At 46.4% G+C, this 17,816-nt stretch overlaps 1 protein-coding gene across 5 annotated transcripts in view; it reads right to left on the minus strand.

Moving 5' to 3' along the window:
- Positions 1–3,749: 3,749 nt before the first annotated feature.
- The window catches only part of AUTS2 (activator of transcription and developmental regulator AUTS2), a 1,206,381-nt gene continuing 1,192,314 nt past the window's right edge, over positions 3,750–17,816 (minus strand). For all 5 annotated transcript variants that reach the window (XM_073012671.1, XM_073012673.1, XM_073012672.1 and 2 more), the window contains 5 exons: positions 13,778–13,919; positions 10,599–10,676; positions 9,582–9,665; positions 8,217–8,439; positions 3,750–5,904 (listed from right to left, as the gene is read on the minus strand). In XM_073012671.1, the coding sequence (XP_072868772.1) occupies positions 4,656–5,904; positions 8,217–8,439; positions 9,582–9,665; positions 10,599–10,676; positions 13,778–13,919 (1,776 nt within the window). In that variant the 3' untranslated portion in view covers positions 3,750–4,655. The remainder of the gene's footprint in view (positions 5,905–8,216; positions 8,440–9,581; positions 9,666–10,598; positions 10,677–13,777; positions 13,920–17,816) is intronic.

The following is a 17,816-nucleotide window of genomic DNA, read 5'->3' on the forward strand; positions in this document are numbered from 1 at the left end:
CGCTCTGTTGCCCAGGCTGGAGTGTAGTGGTGCGATCTTGGCTCACTGCAGCCTCGTCTCCCCGGGTTCAAGTGATTCTCCTGCTTCAGCCTCCTAAGTAGCTGAGATTACAGGCGCCTGCCACCATGCCCAACTAATTTTTGTATTTTTAGTAGAAATGGGGTTTTACCATATTGGCCAGGCTGATCTCGAACTGCTGACCTCAAGTGATCCACCCGCCTCGGCCTCCCAAAGTGCTGGGATTACATGCGTGAGCCACCCTGCCTGGCTGCCACTAAAGTTTTAGAAAAAGTTATTTTCCTTGTTGTGTGGGCTGTGGGCCATTCTCTACCCAGTCCACAATTTCTACAAACCCTGGGACTGCACACAGCAAAATTCCATCCATGCCATGCTGATGAAGTTTGGGCTTACGACCTTCATGGTTTTATGCTTCATTTTTTTCAGATTGTGTCATTTTACACATTAAGAAACTGAGTTCCAAAGAAGCTCTTGTGCATGGGGTCAGTGAATGTGAAGGCACAAGGGTGGATTCAGCCCTCATGACTGCAGCCCAAGGACTCCTTCCCACCAAGCTCATCATCAGAAACTTGTAGCATTTTGGGCGTGAGATACAAAAACCTTAGCTTAGTACCTGTGACAGTGGCAAAGACTAGCAATTTCATATTGTGGAACTGACAGTCTTAGGGTTATTTTCCAGATAGGGAAATTATATTATCTATTTTATTGCAAGAAAACTTTGCGTGTTTAAGAATTTTTCAGGCCAGGTGCAGTGGCTCACACCTGAAATTCCAGCACTTTGGGGGGGCCGAGGCAGGAAGATCACTTGAGGCCAGGAGTTTGAGACCAGCCTGGCCAACATGGTGAAACCCTGTCTCTAACAAAAATACCAAAATTAGCTGGGCGTGGTGGCGGGCGCCTGTAGTCCCAGCTACGCGGGAGACTGAGGCACGAGAATCACTTGAACCCGGGAGGTGGAGGCTGCAGTGAGTCATGATTGTGCCACTGCACTCTAGCCTAGGGAACAGAACAAGACTCAGTATCAAAAAAAAAAAAAAAAAAAAAAAAAAAAAAAAAATTAGGAATGCACAGAAGAGATGGCAGAATTTTAAAAACATATGAAAAAGCCCAGGTTACATTTGTTGTCCTCTTTCCTTCAACTGATTTGATGCTTCAACTTCTTTTTATGCTACATATGTAAAGAATGCATCTTATTTCCCCTCATCTACCTTGATTGAGGCAGAAAAATGGATAAACAGCAAATGCTGTGGCAAATATCCATCCAAAGTGGTAATTATTGCATCATTATATTCGCTATTTTACCTGTCATGTACCATTAGAAGGTAACAAGATCATTGTCAGTCAAAGATGGGGGAGATAATTAGAGTATCTATAGGTTAGCAGGAAATCAAATTGGTGCTGGTCCCCATCAGTGCCAAGGAGCTGGGCATAATTAGGGGGAAAATATGCAAAGGGTGAGATGAATGAAGCCCTGGGGATTAAATACCGTGGCTGATTTGAGAGTTTGACTCTCCTATGTTCTGACATGGCAGATGGCGACGTCAAAATACGTGTACAATTGCAGCAGTGAAAAATAGCAAAGCAAGGCGCCACTGCTACTGTCTGCAGGGTCCTGAGAAGTGCCTGAATTGGAAAAACACAGTGTTTATCTTGTTTTCCAATCCACTGGGTTTTTCTTCCTTATTTTGTCCAGTTTGGAGTCAGGTATTAACATAGGAAAACAGGGCTGAGTGAAATGGGCTTTTATTCAAGAAGTCCCTGCTCTGCCCAGATTAGCGGATGTCTGCAACTGGACCGTCTTCTCAGTGCCCTTTTCTCACCCTGGACTGACTTTTCCAGGGCTTTGGACGCACTTCTCAGATGCCCCTGTGAAACCACAGGAGTCCACAGCACTCGCCAGCCACAGACCTGCCCCCGCTCCACAATTTCTGAACATTTCTATCTGATTCCCATTCAGCAGCTACCCAGATCTTGCTAACTGGAACTGCTTTTGCTTTTTCCCTAGTAACATACAAACACCCATGCAAACAATCTCATCCAAATAGCAATGTCATCAGGTTGATACAAGAAAATTTAACAATTTTTTTTTTTTACATCATGGAAAAAAAAAAAGATTTTAGAGGACAGGGAGACTGCAAACTGATGAGGACTACACCATATAATTAAAAGAGAGAAAAAGCCAAGACAGGAAAAAAAAAAACAAAAAAACTGGAAGGTCTTAAGTAACATAAGACTGACTGAGTCCATAGATATTGAAATACAATGGAATGAGCAAGCAAAACCTGTTGTCACAGGCCCTGGGTCAGATTTCTCATCACTGCTGGAAAAGCAAACACTTTCGCTGACTTTTGAAGTAGCTCAGAGGCACAAACAGAACTGGCTAACGTGGCCCACACGGTACAAACGTCTATAAAATCCAGAAGTACCTGACTTTTACAGCATTTTGGACATACAAAAAATGAACAGAACACCCCCCCGGAAAAACAAACAAACAAAAAACAAAAACCACCAACCACAAGCAACGGTGTGGGGTGCAAATGTTTACAGTCATGAATTGGTGAGACACTAACCGAGTTGGGTAGGGTGGTCAGCCACGGCAGGTGAGCCTTCTGTTCTCACGCAGGCTGGGTTCGAGGTATTTCTTTTCACGAGCCCGGTCTTGTACAGGGATGGCTTCTTCCCTAAGGTAATGAGGGTCACCTCACACAAACAAGCAGTTGGAAGCTTAGTTCACATTTTTTAATAACATGGCACAGTTTACATTACACAAGAAGGCTCCGCCGATGAGAACATGCTGAAGATTCAGTTGCTTCACTTTTCTTTTCACATAGGATCTAGAAAGGACTTTATTACATACAGGATAAACAGCAAAAAGGTCCGTATAGAACAATCTCTTTACAATACTGAAAGCTACCACTACAGTTCCAGTGTACATATTCCTTGGATTTTTTTTTTTTTTTAGTTGTTGTCTTTAAAAAAAAAAAAAAACAAAAAAACAAAATAACAAAAAAAAAAAAACACCGCACAACATCTGGAGTTCACAAAATCTGAAGCTCACAACTAAACCTTCAGTTTACTACTAAAATAGATCTCTCTGCTTATTAGAAACAATGGTCTGTAGTTAACTTTTTTTTTTTTTGCAAAAACAGGATAACAACGTCAGATAGCACTTTAATATACTAGAAGACCAAATGGAACTAATTTTATTTCATACATATATTTTACAGTCCAGTAGACAAGATATATTGTATTTCTCTGCTAGTAAAGTCATATTCTCTCCAAATATGTAGACAAGAGGCTTAATGTATTATAAAAGTATTATGAAGAGACATTAAGATTGATGCAAACTCAAAAAACACACTCACACACAAGACTTTTTTTCTGCCATCTTTCACCCTCTAACTCGCGATGGCTCCACAAGGTTGACCTGTTACGGCTATTCCCAGACTTGATCACCAGCTGGAATACAGTGCGTCACATCAGGAAACGTGCACCTTACATCGGTCAGTTATTGAATACAGTGAAAACATATCCATCATCTGAGAAAACTTGAAGCTTTCTTTCAGGATCTGTTTGGGTGTAAGTAAATCTCATTACAAAACGAGGAAGTGTGTACAGGTATGAAATAGGACACACTAAAAAAGGCATGGTTCTCACATGAGGTGTGTGTGAAGTCACTGGCGACCTGTGTGTGTCTGACAGACACCACCACCCGTCCCCTGATTTTGGCATCTGGCGAATCCCACCCTCCCTGGCACCGGTTGCTCATGTCCTCAGTTACCTCTCTGGGGCTGCACTTTTCCCCAGAGCCCACAAGCGGCAACTTCAGATGCTAAGTTCCAGCCTGGGGTCCAATTTGCAAAATAGGATGTTTCTCCGTTTGAAAAAAAACAAGCAAGGAAAACAGAGTCATATCACGTAAGCGCTTGTTCAGGGAAAATATGACCTTAAGTATGTTGTAAATGGATTTGAAAAGGCTCCTTTGAGTTAGGCGAGCTTTTGTGAAAAGCCCGAACATTCATTGCATAGTTGAAGGGTTTAGCTGTCTATAACAATATATGGGAACACAGCCTTAGCCGACTGTGTTCACTGATATTAAGTAAGTTTGCAAGTAGCACATTGTAAGAAGTATTAATGTATTATGTTACTTAATCTTTATCTATTTACATTTGTACAAAGTAAAGCTTTCATCTTACCCTTTTGCATATATGAACCATTAGCTCATGAAGCAATCTCTTTTTACATAACTATGTACACTGTCTGTCTTCCCACCTCATCTGAAAGAATTCTGCATGATGGATGGCGTGGACTTCTCCCCCCCGCCCCCCCAAAATTACCATCCAATTGGTGTGTGTTGTCATCTTCACTGTTTTGGTTCAAATCAAAAAGTTTTATACGAGAAAGAAAAAGTAGGAGACGTGAGAACATATGACTGGGCTAAAAGATCTGAAAAATCTCAACATATAATATACAAAACATTTCAAAATGTGCAGAGTCTATACATTTTTTACAAGGGGAAGAGGTGGGGCTTCCCCGCCCCCGCAGTCTATGTGAGCCGTGCAGGAGTTCTGTCTCTCAAGTCTGGCCTGGTGTCTGCCTAGGGCTGCTTCTTCCTCATTCGTGCTCCTGTTCTCGGCTTATCGGGCCTCGATATCCTTCAGCGTGTGGGAAGGGGGCCTCTCCCTTATCTCTGCGGACAGAGGAGTCGTCCTTCTGGGAGAGACCGGGCGGCCCCCCAGCGTGGAGATGAGCGGGGGAGGTGCGCTCAGCGCTGCTGTCGGAGGGGTCTTGTTGAGGAGTCCGTTCTGGTGGCCCGCGGTGGGGCTGATGCGGGGATAGTGCATGCTGGGGAGTCCCGGGGTGATGAGGCTGGGGTGGGGGAGGTGTCCGTCGAGGGAGGCGGGGTGCACGGAGTGGAGCCGCGTGTGCTCGTAGTCTTCTCTGAGCATGTGCAAGCGCTCCCGCTCGTCCAGGTGACCTCCCCGCTCGTGCTCCCGCCGAGGGTCCACAGACAGTGGGTGGTGGTGGTGGTGGTGGTGGTGGCTGTAGTCGTGAGGCTCCCGGTCCCTGAAGGAGCGGTCGGCTTCGTACAGCCGGGGAGTCGAGAGCCGGTGGAGCGGGTCGTTCCTTAGCAGAAAGTCCCTGCCCAGCGGGTCTCTCCGGTGAATGTCAAGTTCTCGGTAAGGATCCCTCAAGGGGTCTCGGATGGGGTCCCAGTGGAAAGAAGGGTACGGGAAGCGCTCTCCGCCCGGGAGGGGGCTGATGCCCATGAAGGGGGTCATCATGCGAGTCCTGTCCAGGCTGCTGATGCTGTTCATAGGGTGAATGCCCGTCACCCCCACCGTCATGGGCATCGAGGCCAGGGGCCCCGGGTGCACGCTGGACGAGGAGTTGGGAGGCGGCGGCTCTGAGGCCCGGTGGGTCTGCGGGGCCTCTGGAGGCAGGTCGTGGTCTTCCTTCCGCTCCTCCTTCACCTTGACCTCGGAGCTCTTCTTGGGGTTCTCGTAGGCCGGCTCACCCTTGCGCGGCTCGGCCTCCCGGCTCGAGGTGCTGTTGGGCCTGGCACTCTCCACCACCGGGGTCCGCACGTAGGGAGACGGCACCCGGGCCAGCTGCTTGGCCTCTTCGCCCGCGGCGCGCCCCTCGTGGCCGTGCCCGTCCTTCTCGGGCAGGTGGCCCTCTTTCGCCTTGTGCTCGTCGGCGGCCAGGTCCTTGCGGGATTCCGAGTGGTCTCTCTCCCTCTCTTTGGGTTTGTCCTTCTCCCGAGCCTCAGTGTTCAGATGAGCCCGGATCTGGTCAGTGGAGCTGCGGGTATGTCCCAGGGCATTCACCGGGAGGATAGGTGCTGGTGAAGGGTGGCTGGAGTGTCTCTTCTCGACGCTTTCCCTGGGGGAGAGAGGGGAAGACAAGGACGCAGATGAAATGAAACCGGCGAGTCGGCCGGGCCAGGGGCTGCGGGTGAAATGGTGGTGTGAAGAGGACAGGCTGGGGGCTGCTTCCCATGGTCACCAAGGCAGCGGCCATGCCCTGGGCAGGGCAGAGCCAGCCACCCTCATCCTACTTACCTAGATTTTAGAGGAAGCTGAATGGGGGAGACGGACCAGGGATGAGGGTGAGGGGAAGTCTGCCGGGAGCAAGAATCTCTCTGCATGTAAGAGCCTCAACCAAGAGCACAGAAGAGCTTCCAGGAAGCCAAGATGGCTGCATGCGGTCAATAAGGCAGTGATGCGGCAATCCAGCCCCACTGTCTGGACGCTCGGGATTGTCTAGTGTTAAGAATCACGTTTTAAGAGCCCAACGCCCGCCAAGTATCACTTTTCTTCCAACTTTGCAACACAGAGCCAGTGGAAGGAAGGGTTCAACGTCAGTGTCACAGAAGTCTCTTGCTCCTTACAAGGACAAGTGACCAGTTTCAGAGCAAAGAACGTGGATATGGAGCCATCTCCAAGACACAGCATGTGAGAGAGGCTCAAAAGGAAGCCACAGCTGGAGGACTTTTGGGTTGCAAAGAGCACTTGTGCACCAGATGGGATAAGAAAGCCAAAGTCTGATGAGAAGACGGAGGGAAGGCAGTAGGAAAAGCATGTCCCTAAACACAAAACCTCGTGAGGACATTGAAAACAATTTTAGAGAGCAGCTGTGAGTGAAAATGCCAGACAAGAAGTTTAGAGACCTGTCTTGGATGGGGCTCAAGAGTATTGGGCAGAAAATGCAAAAACAAATAGAAAGACAATGAGGTAAAACTTGAGTTAAAACTAAGACCAGGCAAATCTTACAGATGGCGCCAAGACAGATACGGCAAAGTTGAGGAGAGCGGCAGCCTGCCACGCTGGCTTGGTGCTGGTGTGCAAGGATCAGAGGACCACAGTGAGAGAATTCAGAAGGCTCCCGTATAAGGGCTGTTTCCTGCCCACATGCAGAGAAGAAGAGTAACTTTTAAGGGAAGTATGGAAGAAGAGTACATTTTATTTATTAAGCTTCCTGACTTTAATCCAAGAGGCCATTTTGACGCCATCCAGAGAAACACGCAAAGGGCTGGTGGCCACATGCTGCATTGCACCTAGTGACAGGCTGTGTACGGAGAGCTGGCGGCCTAGGGTCAGCCACATTAGGTTGCTAGGCGTGCCTCATTTCGGCAGTTCACAGCTCAGAACTGAATGTCAGAAACGTTCCTCCCAGTGGTTAAGAGATTGTTATCATACTGCCTTGAAGGAAAATTTGTCTTTTTCTTTTATCAGTCAGCATAATGGCCTCTGATGAGTATCTACTAATCTGCCGCATTCAGAGCCTGCAAAGCTGAATTCTTTGAAATTACTAGGATATACACACACACACATACATACACGGTATACAAAGAAAAGAAACATTAAAGATTTGGATCAAATTTGAATCTTAAGTACTGCAAGGAAATTGGGATTAGGTATTTTCTGTCAGGCATATTTGTGCATTCCTTATCAGTTCATTTAAACTGAAAATAGCCTAAAGAAAGAAAAAAGGAGACATTTTGTCAAGAATGCGTATGATATTCTTTGGAAAAAAATACTGCAAGACCCTCCCTCTTTAACACTACCTTTTTTTCTAGGCATGGGTTACCAAGTGCAGAGACAACTGTTAACAAAATTATCCACGAGTGAAACCAAAACCAAACCAAAACTGCTTGTCGACGTTTCTCTACATCTAGGTGAGTAAAATCGTATTAGTCATCTGTGAGCCCCAGGCTTTGAGTTTGAACAAAATTTGAGAAAAATATGATGAGGCAATGCAAACATGGCTTTCTAAAAGAAAACAAAAAGAAGAAAAGAGCGAGAAAAACCTATGGATGGTTTAATGGACTGCACGGACTTGAAAGCAAATATGGAATTGATTCATGCTGTGTGTGTCTGGCCCAAAGCTCCAACTCCCTGTCTTCTAGAGAAAGACTTCTGTTTGGACACGCTAACGGGGTCTTAGGACGTGCTGATGTGTAACTGCGACTGAGACAGGAATCTGTTGCTAGCTCTGCTATCTCCTACTGTCACCATATGCTACGGGCCATGGGGACTGCGAGGGGCTGCGGGCACTGGCTGTGGGGATGAGCTGAGGATACCGGGGTGGCTAAAGCACGAGGCTGGGACAGGGAGGGTGGGCGGCCGGTTCCACTGGTACTTGGCACAGAGCAGGCTCCCCCGTGGGGACTCGAGAGCGGTTTCTTTCCGTACCTTTCTTTGTCATCTTTACTAACAGATGAGTCTCGTTTATCTACATCTCTATCTCTGTCATGAGCTGCAGCGGACGCGCTGCGCTCCAGCTCCCCTGGCTTCAGCCAGGGCGGAGGGGTCGGGAACGACGGAGGCGTTCGGTGCAGCCGGTTCCAGGGTTCGTGAGGGTTGCTAAAGTTCTGCACACTGGGGCCATCCTTGTGGCCGAACATTGAGTTGGGTGCTGAAATGGTGAAGTGGAGAACAAAAAGGTTTAAGAGAAATTATATAATCTGCTGTAATGAAGGTACTTACCAAAAAACTTTTAACAGCATTCAGAGTTAAAATGAATACATATTATTGGGAGCTGGAAAAGGAAAGGAGATTAACAAATTCATTAGAGGAAGTCTTGTCCTACACTGGAGAGGTAGCTCACAGCTTTCTTTTTCTTTTTAAAACCAAAAGCAAAGGTGGGGGCAGGGGAAATTAAAAAGGAAAAGGGACCAAATGGGTATTGAGATAACCTAATTCAACGTATCTGGTGCATGCATAAGTTCCAGGCATGCAGAGGGTGTGTTATGATGGTGGGATTTGGATTAGTAACTCTAAATTAATTCAGAGTAGAAGTCACCGTCTCCTCTACCCACCGCGGCCCTCTCAAGTGTCACCAGAGACCAGATAGGACCTTGCCCTCAACAGACACACCGGTCTCCTTGATGTATTTTAAATAAAGATCAACCTGTGACGGTATGCTTAGAGACATGGTTTAGCTCTTCCTGTACCCGGAATATATGGTATGTGGCATGAAAGAAAATAATTTGCATATCCAGCGACTAAATACTAATGTTTAGAACGTGAGATGGGGTTGTAATTCTTCTCCTAATCGAGATGGGCTTTTTTAATAGTAGAAAACTGCAAAGTCCTCCTAGATGATGGAGAATAAAATGTTGCCAAACCTTGATTATCCCAAGCCTGGTGCTGTCTTACTGCTATTTTTCATTGTGCTTTTTTCAATTCCATGAATGCTACGGGCAAGATGAAATGTAACTACTGCTTTCATTTCTAATGTGAGTTGCAGCCAAAATATTGGAGAGCAGAGATGGGATGTGGATGAAACTCTGAACTTGAGTAAACTCTCTGTGGTCATCAATGACACAGCCGTTCTTGCCCCTCAGAAATGGAGAGCCACAGGGGGCCGCCCTCACAGCGGTGGCTCTGCACGCTTCCACCTCACCCCACTGTGAAGGCCTGCTTTTGCAGTGATATAACCTACACTGGTCCCCCCCAGACCATAGTTTTCCTTTTCTCTGGAAAGGTCTTGAGCCATATGCGGATCACAGGAGATAAAAAGTCCAAGGCAGATTTTTAAAAGTTAGAGGTACTCACTAACGGAAGGATTTCCAAGTCCCCCGAAGGCATTGCCACCAACGGCTGCTAGGCCTGTGAATGTAGACGGCCGATTAAAAGGCTCTGCAAACAAGATGGGGAAGAAGGAAATGGTCAGGGGCTCTGTTGAGAGAGGAACCCAGAACTTCCTGGGAGCAGGGCGATGTGGGATCCCTGCCCTCTCTACACCCCCACCTGGCCTGTCCCACTTCTCCTACCGGATGGTATAAAAGGTTTTCATTACACTTGGATTTAGGCACTGGGTTAGCAAAATCTTTCTGAGGGCTCTAATTCCACAACTGTGCATTTTGCATTACTCTTCCTTTGCTCCGCGGGGACACTACTCAAGCCAGGGTGTACAACTTGCCTTCCTGCCCAGTCTCGCCTCTGCCAGGAGTGCGCTCTGCAGGTTCTAACAGAACAGAAAGGAGGTGGCATCCGAATCCATGATGAAACTCTGAAGGCACGCCAATGATATGCCCTGATGTTGTGCAAGGCAATGCCTGCATCTGCCTGTACACTTTGCAGATGGGATCGAATATGCAAAGGCCACACAAAGCATGCACCTTCACTAGGAAGAGACTCATTCATCGGGGCAGTGACATGTGGAATAGCACCTCTCCATAACATCAGCTTGTGTTTCTTTCCGCTTCCTAGAGGTGACCTTCGCTACGAGGCAAGAGCTCACCATCTTCTTCCAATGGGCAGGAACAGGCTGTTGTAAACTGGGATTCCCTGACATACCAAGGGATGGCTCTCACCCACTGCACCATGGTAAGCTCAGGCAGAGCCACTGCTGAGCACAGCTCTACTACCCAAAGAATGTGGTGTGAGATGAAATCTGGAAGCTGGATGGCATGTATTGAAACCCCTGAGAGAGTACCATCTCCTGCCGAAGTGGTAAGCAGGGTATCTGGGACTCCCACCAGTTTGCCTGGAGGTGCAGCAGAAGCATGGCAAACACAGCAGGGTTGCCTGAAGCACACACCTCAGTTCCCATGATTTTGGGCGACTCACCTAGGTGGGCAGCAGGGTTGAGGAAGTTGCTGTGATGAGGAGGTGGCCCAAAAGGGGTCCCAGTTGGGTGTGCAGCACCTGTTAAGTCAAACGTAACAAAACCAGAGTTTACAAAAAGCCAACTTCGAAGATGCAACCGGCTTCTACTTGCTTAAGGGCCCCATAAGAAAAAATGTTCAAGGGAGGTCATGGCTAAAGTCCACCCAGGCCCCTGCAGGCAAGACACGGGGTAAAAGAAAATGTTGTTTTTTTTGGAAGCAGAAAATCAGTCATCCCTTTTTCACTTTCCCAGCATGGCTGGCCACCACCAAAAAGAGGTATTTCTTTTTAAAGCCGATGACACACAGTATTACAAAGACAGCAATAACTCCCCTGGGTCATGGGAGGAGGGGAGGTTTCATAACCAAGTAAATTTGGAGAAATACTGGATTAAAAAGAGCTAAGCCAAGTTTCTTTACTGAAGGACTTCTTAGAGCCGTTAATAAGCTTATAGGCTCCTTCATTCTCTAAGAGGGGAACGTTTCGTCACGGAATCCTTTCCTCATAGAGTGAGTATCTCGGAGGACCAAGTTTTCACTTTGAGAAACACTGTTCCAGACACCCAGCCCGTTATCATCCCTGGCTCAGGAGGGGTGGTCCTGAAGCCGTGGTTCTCGGCTGCGCTGCTCCAGGGCCTTGCAGAATCCCTTCTCCTGAAGAATATGTTCGCATGCAGCCACTTCGAAGGATACTATAAGGCCCAACTCTATAAAACTCATTGTTGTGAGTTACATTAGGTTTTAGGAGATGAAGTCCTCTGATGTCTCTCAACTTTCAATGCCAGGAAAAGCCAGTTGATTCTTCTGTTTTGGGGCACTAAAAATCTTATAACTGACTCACAGGTTTTTGCTTTGCCTGCCCAGGAGCTCAGGTCTAATTTAGTGGTTTCCTTCAGTTTTCTCTTGATCCACATTTCCTCCTCTACTCTGTATTTTGCCTAATGTGTATTTCTTGAAGATGCCTCTATTCCTGTTCTTGAAGGAAGCCGGGAAAGGAAGGAAGGAGAGAGAGAAAGAGAGTGTGCAAATGTGAATTAGGGAAGGACATTTCTAAAGGCTTAGGGTGCCAAATGGGCTTGTTACTATGAGGCCACTTACTAGCTAAGGAGGCTAGCTCCCTGGAAGGCAGGCTTTGTCCTAGATGAGAGATTTGCCAAGGTCATCTGAAGAAGTCTCTAGTTTATAATCATGGGATTAGCACCCAAAAGCAAGATGAAAATGGCTGGATTTCTTAAGTATGTACAAGTTATACACATCAGTTACAAGGTTCACCAAATAACCATTTTGGGCAGAATCCCATACTGCTTATGCTAAAGAAGGTTACATTCTAGAATGAAAGTATAAACAGGGCCTGGATAAAGAATTTAGGAATAACTGTTCCATAATCCTTTGCATTTTGTCTAAGTTCCTATAAACAAATATAAATTCCTTTAGGAAGATGGATTAAACGTAGGGGTCATTGCTGTCTGCACTCTGTTAACTCAATTTATGTTTTGGACTGCTGTTTCCTGGGCTGCAAAAGTCTTGTGGCCTGGGTTTGGAGAGGAAGCCACACAGCACAGAAGGAACATCATCCCGGTCCCGGTAGCTCAGAATTGGAAAACACCTGAGGGGTTATCTATCCAGTCCTGCATGCTGGCTTATTTTCCACCTGGGAAGTGTAAGAATGATACCCCGCCTCCACAAAGTGAACATATTCCAGGATATTCATCAGGCATTAGCAGTGTTGTCGGCTAAATAAAATTTTGGCCACATACTGTCTGTGTAGCGCAAGCTAATTAATGCTTCAATGAAGACCAGAGCTTTGCTGAGCCCAGGGCCCCCAGGGGTGCCTTGCAGTTTCAGAATTACTGAAGCAAAAGAAGCCAATTCATCCACTTGGCTCAAATGGAAGCCAGAGAGAAATCTATTTCTCTCCAAAAATCGCTCTGAATGTAGCCCTGTCTCAGAGCCTAGGTGCCATGGTAACAGAGCCTTCAAATATGTCCCTAGACAGCACTGACAGAGAAAAACCTGAGACCTTAGCAAATTCCATCTACCCTCCAGGGGGATTCACTTGCTTTGGTAGCAAGGCCTATTATAATGATGATTTCTTGCAGTGTGGGTGCTTCTCTCTTCCTGCACCGAAGAGCCAGAGGTCCACCCACAGTGAGTCTTGGATAAAAGCCTGGGGTGGCAGCTGGCAGGATGGCTGAGGGACTTGTCCCGTAAGGATCAGAAATGGGGAGCCCCTTGACCGCTTACGACCAGAAGAATAAATTCTACTTAGCACAGTGGCTATGAAGTTATTAGCAGAATGAGTTCAATGTGCCAGAAATTACACTTAAAAAAGCTTTAAAGAAGACAGAATGACAAGAAACCCTTGATACCAAGAGGGCTGTTCTCATCCACCACACAGTCCTTACAGCCGCTGCCTTTTGTTTGTACCTGGAGCAGGAATGAGCATAATCGTCACTCTCTACCTCACCCCTTCCACACGCACGCTTGACAGTGTGTATTCTCAGGGGTTAAATGAATTACAGATCTGATGAACAGGTCACTTGGGTGTTTATGCCGTTTCCTAAATTTCTTCCATCGCTTTAACCAACCAGGCAATAGTATTACGTTTTGTAGCAGAGAAAACCAGCAACTGAGTGGTCCACCCTCCCTTATCACAGACCACACTCCTGGCAACTGCCTTAATCGTCTTTCTTTATCCTCAGGACTTTAAAACACAGCATGACTGAGCATCCTGGTGCAACATTACAGTGCTCTGTGGGCACCATATTAAGGGCGACCGCATCCTTCTATAATTCCTGGCATTGTTTCCTTCCCATCTGCCCTTGCAAGCCTTCTGATCTTTCTCAATAGCAATTGACATGCTTGTGAGTTACACCGGTTTAATATAGAAGCAAATAATGAACCGAAGCGATGTGAATCCCTGGAAGGGAAAGATGATCTCTGCTTCCTCCTTTAATGAAAGAGTGTATCAATGAAGATTCCCAACCCGCTGGATGTGCTGCGATGTTGCCTTGCAAGCTGGCATAAATTGTATTTTTGAAGGTGGTGATTGAGCGGCGGCTCAGAGCCCAAACCTCATTTATTTAGTTACCTGAGAACCACATTTCTCAGCTCTGCTCCCCCACCCAGACCCACACTCACCAGCGGCAGAGAACAAAGTTGAAGGCCGTGCCAGGTCATGGGGGTGGTGGATGGCTCCAAAGAGACTGGGGCCTGGAGGGCGGCTCAGGAACTCAGGTTTCAGCCCGAAGTCCAGCTTATGTGGGTCTGACTGCATCTGTTTCTACACAGCAAGGGGGACAGTAAGGGTCCCGAGGCCAACAGCAAGGAAGAAAGGTGTTAGTGAAGAGCTGGAGCTGGAGACTGTGAACGGTGCACTCGGGGTTCAAGTTTACAAACACTGTGAGAGAAAGCAGCTACCCAAAAACCATTTCATCCTCAAATGTCAGATCTGCAGGCCGGTAGTGCCTGTTATACCAGAAATGTCTAGTGACAACACTAGTGTTTGGTCTGGGTTTTTTTTGGGTTTTTTTTGACGGAGTCTCCCTCACTCTGCCACCCAGGCTGGAGTGCACTGGTGTGATCTCGGCTCACTGCAACCTCTGCCTCCCAGGTTCAAACGATTCTCCTGTCTCAGCTTCCCAAGTAGCTGGGATTACAGGTGCCTCCCAGCACACCCAGTTAATTTTTGTAGTTTTTGTGGATATGGGGTTTCACCATGATGGCCAGAGTGGTCTCAAACTCCTGACCTCAAGTGATCCGCCCACCTTGGTCTCCCAAAGTGCTAGGATTACAGGTGTGAGCCACCGCACCCAGCTATGTTTGGTCTTTAAGGTTAATGGCTTGAGAAATAAAACTATATCCTATTTATGGAGACTGCCACCACTCCCAAAGTAGTTCAGTGTTTTGCTGTAAAGGCCCATTTTAGTAAGATTTAAAATAATGGTGTCTTAAAGCTCATTTTATTAGGAATTCTGCATGAATAATCTGCTGTATAAATTAATTGTTTAATGACTCTTTGCCATACTCTAATAGATCACAGTTCATTAGTAACTGAAAGTTATGCAGAAATATTTGCATGTCTATAAGCTTCCAAATGATCATTGGCATATAATAAAAAAAGAAAAAGTAGGAGTATTAATTTAACTAATAGAGGCCCTATCTCTTCCTTCTACCTGTAATTACCTGAGGAAGGTGGGGGATCCGTCCAGACAAGTAAACCATAATCCCAGCACTTTGGGAGGCCAAGGCGGGCTGACTGCCTGAGCTCAGGAGTTGAAGAGCAGCCTGGGCAACATGGTGAAACCCTGTCTCTACTAAAATACAAAAAATCAGCTGGGCCTGGTGGTGCGTGCCTGCAGTCCCAGCTACTGGGGAGGCTGAGACACGAGAATTGCTTGAACCTGGGAGGCAGAGGTTGCTGTGACGGAGGCTGTCTCCAAAAAAAAAAAAAAAAAAAAAAAAAAGACTCTTGTGTGAAGTCCTTATCATGGACAGAAATCACTCTGTTTCCTCTTCTTTATGCATCCTCAGGCTAATCTTTCTGCCTACCATCCTCTTAGGCAGCAGAAATGGGTTCATAATCTTCATCTCAATCTTCCCCTGGCATCATTCTCTAGGCTGGAGGCCCTCACATCAGCATGGTTTCAAAGCTGCCCCACCTCCTTGTTTCTTGACAGCTTTCTCTTTGAACTGGCTTCATACCTCCTTGGATAAGCACTGCTCCCAAGGCCTGGGGTCCTGGGACTTGAAGCTTCCAGTTGACGTTCCCTTGCTATGACCTTCACTTTCCCTCACTATGAACTCTTTCCCATCCAGTCTCCTGGGTTTTCAGCCCCTTTAGCCCCATTCTAGCCTCAGCTCAATCTGTCTCATGTCCTGAGGGATCCTTGCCCGGTTGTACAACAGCAAAGCCCCATCAGGGGGCATCTATATTGACAGAACATGGCGTGAGGGTCTGAGACAGGGAAGTCTGCTATTCCCTTACTGCTGAAGGCAACGTCCCACTCATCCATCACCCCCACTGAAAGCGAAAGCTACCCGTGCACCTCCAGCTGGAACTGACACCACCCATTAAGAGAGCACACACACTTTCCTCACTGTTTACACACACACTGATCCTCATTACTGAACTCTAAGCAACTAGATGCCAGGAAGAACGCGTGCCCCCAGCCCGGCACAGTAAGGAACTTGCAGGCGTAGGCTCTTTCGATAAATACTGGGTAAGCGACTAAAAGAATGCGTAAAGGAATGTTACAGAGAAAGGGAAGATGCAATCTCTGCTCAAATCTACAGGGAATGCTATAATGAAAGTCCCGCTATCAAGTCATAGCCAAGCCTCAAAACCAAGCTTCTAATTCACTATGAATCTATACAATTCTTTTGAGGACCTCCTTTAATTTGGTGGCCAAATTATTTAGTGCTAATATTGCATGGTACATAGCACAGTTCCATTAACCACAACTTAGGGCCATGAAGCAAAATGGAGCTTGGGGATTACAAGCAGTTTGCTGAAAAGGGAAGATGAACGAAGTTATCTCATGTTCAAGAGGTCTTTCTAATTGAATTGGGATAATGAAAGTTTAAGTCACTGGGGACACTTTTATGGGAAAGAAGTTGCTAAAGTGGCACGTGCGACATCCCTCATCGCTTTTAACCAAAGAAGTTACAAGGAAGATGTGCTTTACCTACCGTTCCACTAACCACATCAACCAGAACAAAAACTGAATTGAACTAATCATCAAAATCTAGTTAGCTCTTCAAAGCATACACATTTTCTAGGATAGACCACAAGACTTCCAATTAAACTTCCCCTAACGATAAGTACAAGTGAGCCAAACTCACTGCTGGCATGTTATAAGAAAGAGCAGGTACCTGACAACCAAAGCAAACTATCTTAATGACCTCATTGAATGAGGTTTGCATCTTAACTTTTAACTGGGTTGTTTTATTTTTTATCTATTCATTTTTTTTTAAAGAAATGGGATCTTGCTATGTTGCCCAGGCTGGACGAAACTCCCAGGCTCAAGGGGTTCTCCTGCCTCAGCCTCTGGGGAGGCTGCAACTTGGGTTGTTTTATTTTAAAAATCATATAACCCTTTTAAAAACATTTCTCTTCTGTGATGAAGAGTGCTATCTTCTGGCTTACTGGTCTCCTGTATTTCTTTCATGAGAGCTCCCAAATGCTGGTAGGACTAAAAGCTTGTTCGTGAAGAAATGGATTAAGTGAAGCTTATTGGAGTTATCTGATTGCTTGTTTGCTCCTGTTTTTACGGGTATCGTAACATAGCCTGTAAATACCCAGACTGTAAAATACAGACTTGTCAGTTACTTTGCTCCCTAAGCGAAGCGCTGATGCTGTATCCAGGGACTTGCAGAAGTTCTCGGTCTCTCCCCTTCTGAGTCATAAAGGCTCTAGCAGAGCATGGAATATATTCATCCCTATGATGAAAATACAGACGAAAAGGAAAAACCGTCTTTGGACAGCGAGGTAACTGGCCAGAACGCGGCTCCTGCAAGTCCTGACTGTATTCCAGCCCCCGGCACTGACCATCAACAGGACCAATGACGGTTCAGTGGCATCATCTTCATATAGGGCATACGTAACTCTAACGTTTTCCCACAGCCAAAAAATGAAAAGAATGCAGCAGTCACTATTTTTACAAAAACCCAAACCCGTGTAGCTCTTCCGAGATGCAAAGTATTTTCTATATTCTAATTTTTGGTCACTATAATTTTATTTCCAAAAGCTTTATTTTAGCATTTAATTCATATTCAAGCCCTTTGGATCAATAAAATGACAAAATTATAAAAAAGGGGAACCCCAGGGCATTATCAGTTTGCTTTGTTTTGTAATTTCACTGGTGGTTTCCCTAATTAATAGATTTCTGAGCTGGCTGCTGTGGCTTGCACTGTAATCCCAGCTACTTGGGAGGCTGAGGCGGGAGAATTGCTTGGGGCCGGGAGTCTGAGACCAGCCTGGGCAACACAGTGAGACACCCCATCTCTATAAAAACAATCAAGAAATTAGCCAAGTATGGTGGTATATGCCTAAAGTCCCAGCTGCTTGGGAGACTGAGGTGGGAGGATGACATGAGCCCAGGAGTTCAAGGCTGTGGTGAGCTATGACTGTCCCCCTGTACTCCAGCCTGGGCAACAGAATGAGACCCTGACTCTAGGG

This window comes from Chlorocebus sabaeus, chromosome 28 (genome assembly GCF_047675955.1).
Source record: "Chlorocebus sabaeus isolate Y175 chromosome 28, mChlSab1.0.hap1, whole genome shotgun sequence".
Taxonomy (NCBI): domain Eukaryota; kingdom Metazoa; phylum Chordata; class Mammalia; order Primates; family Cercopithecidae; genus Chlorocebus; species Chlorocebus sabaeus.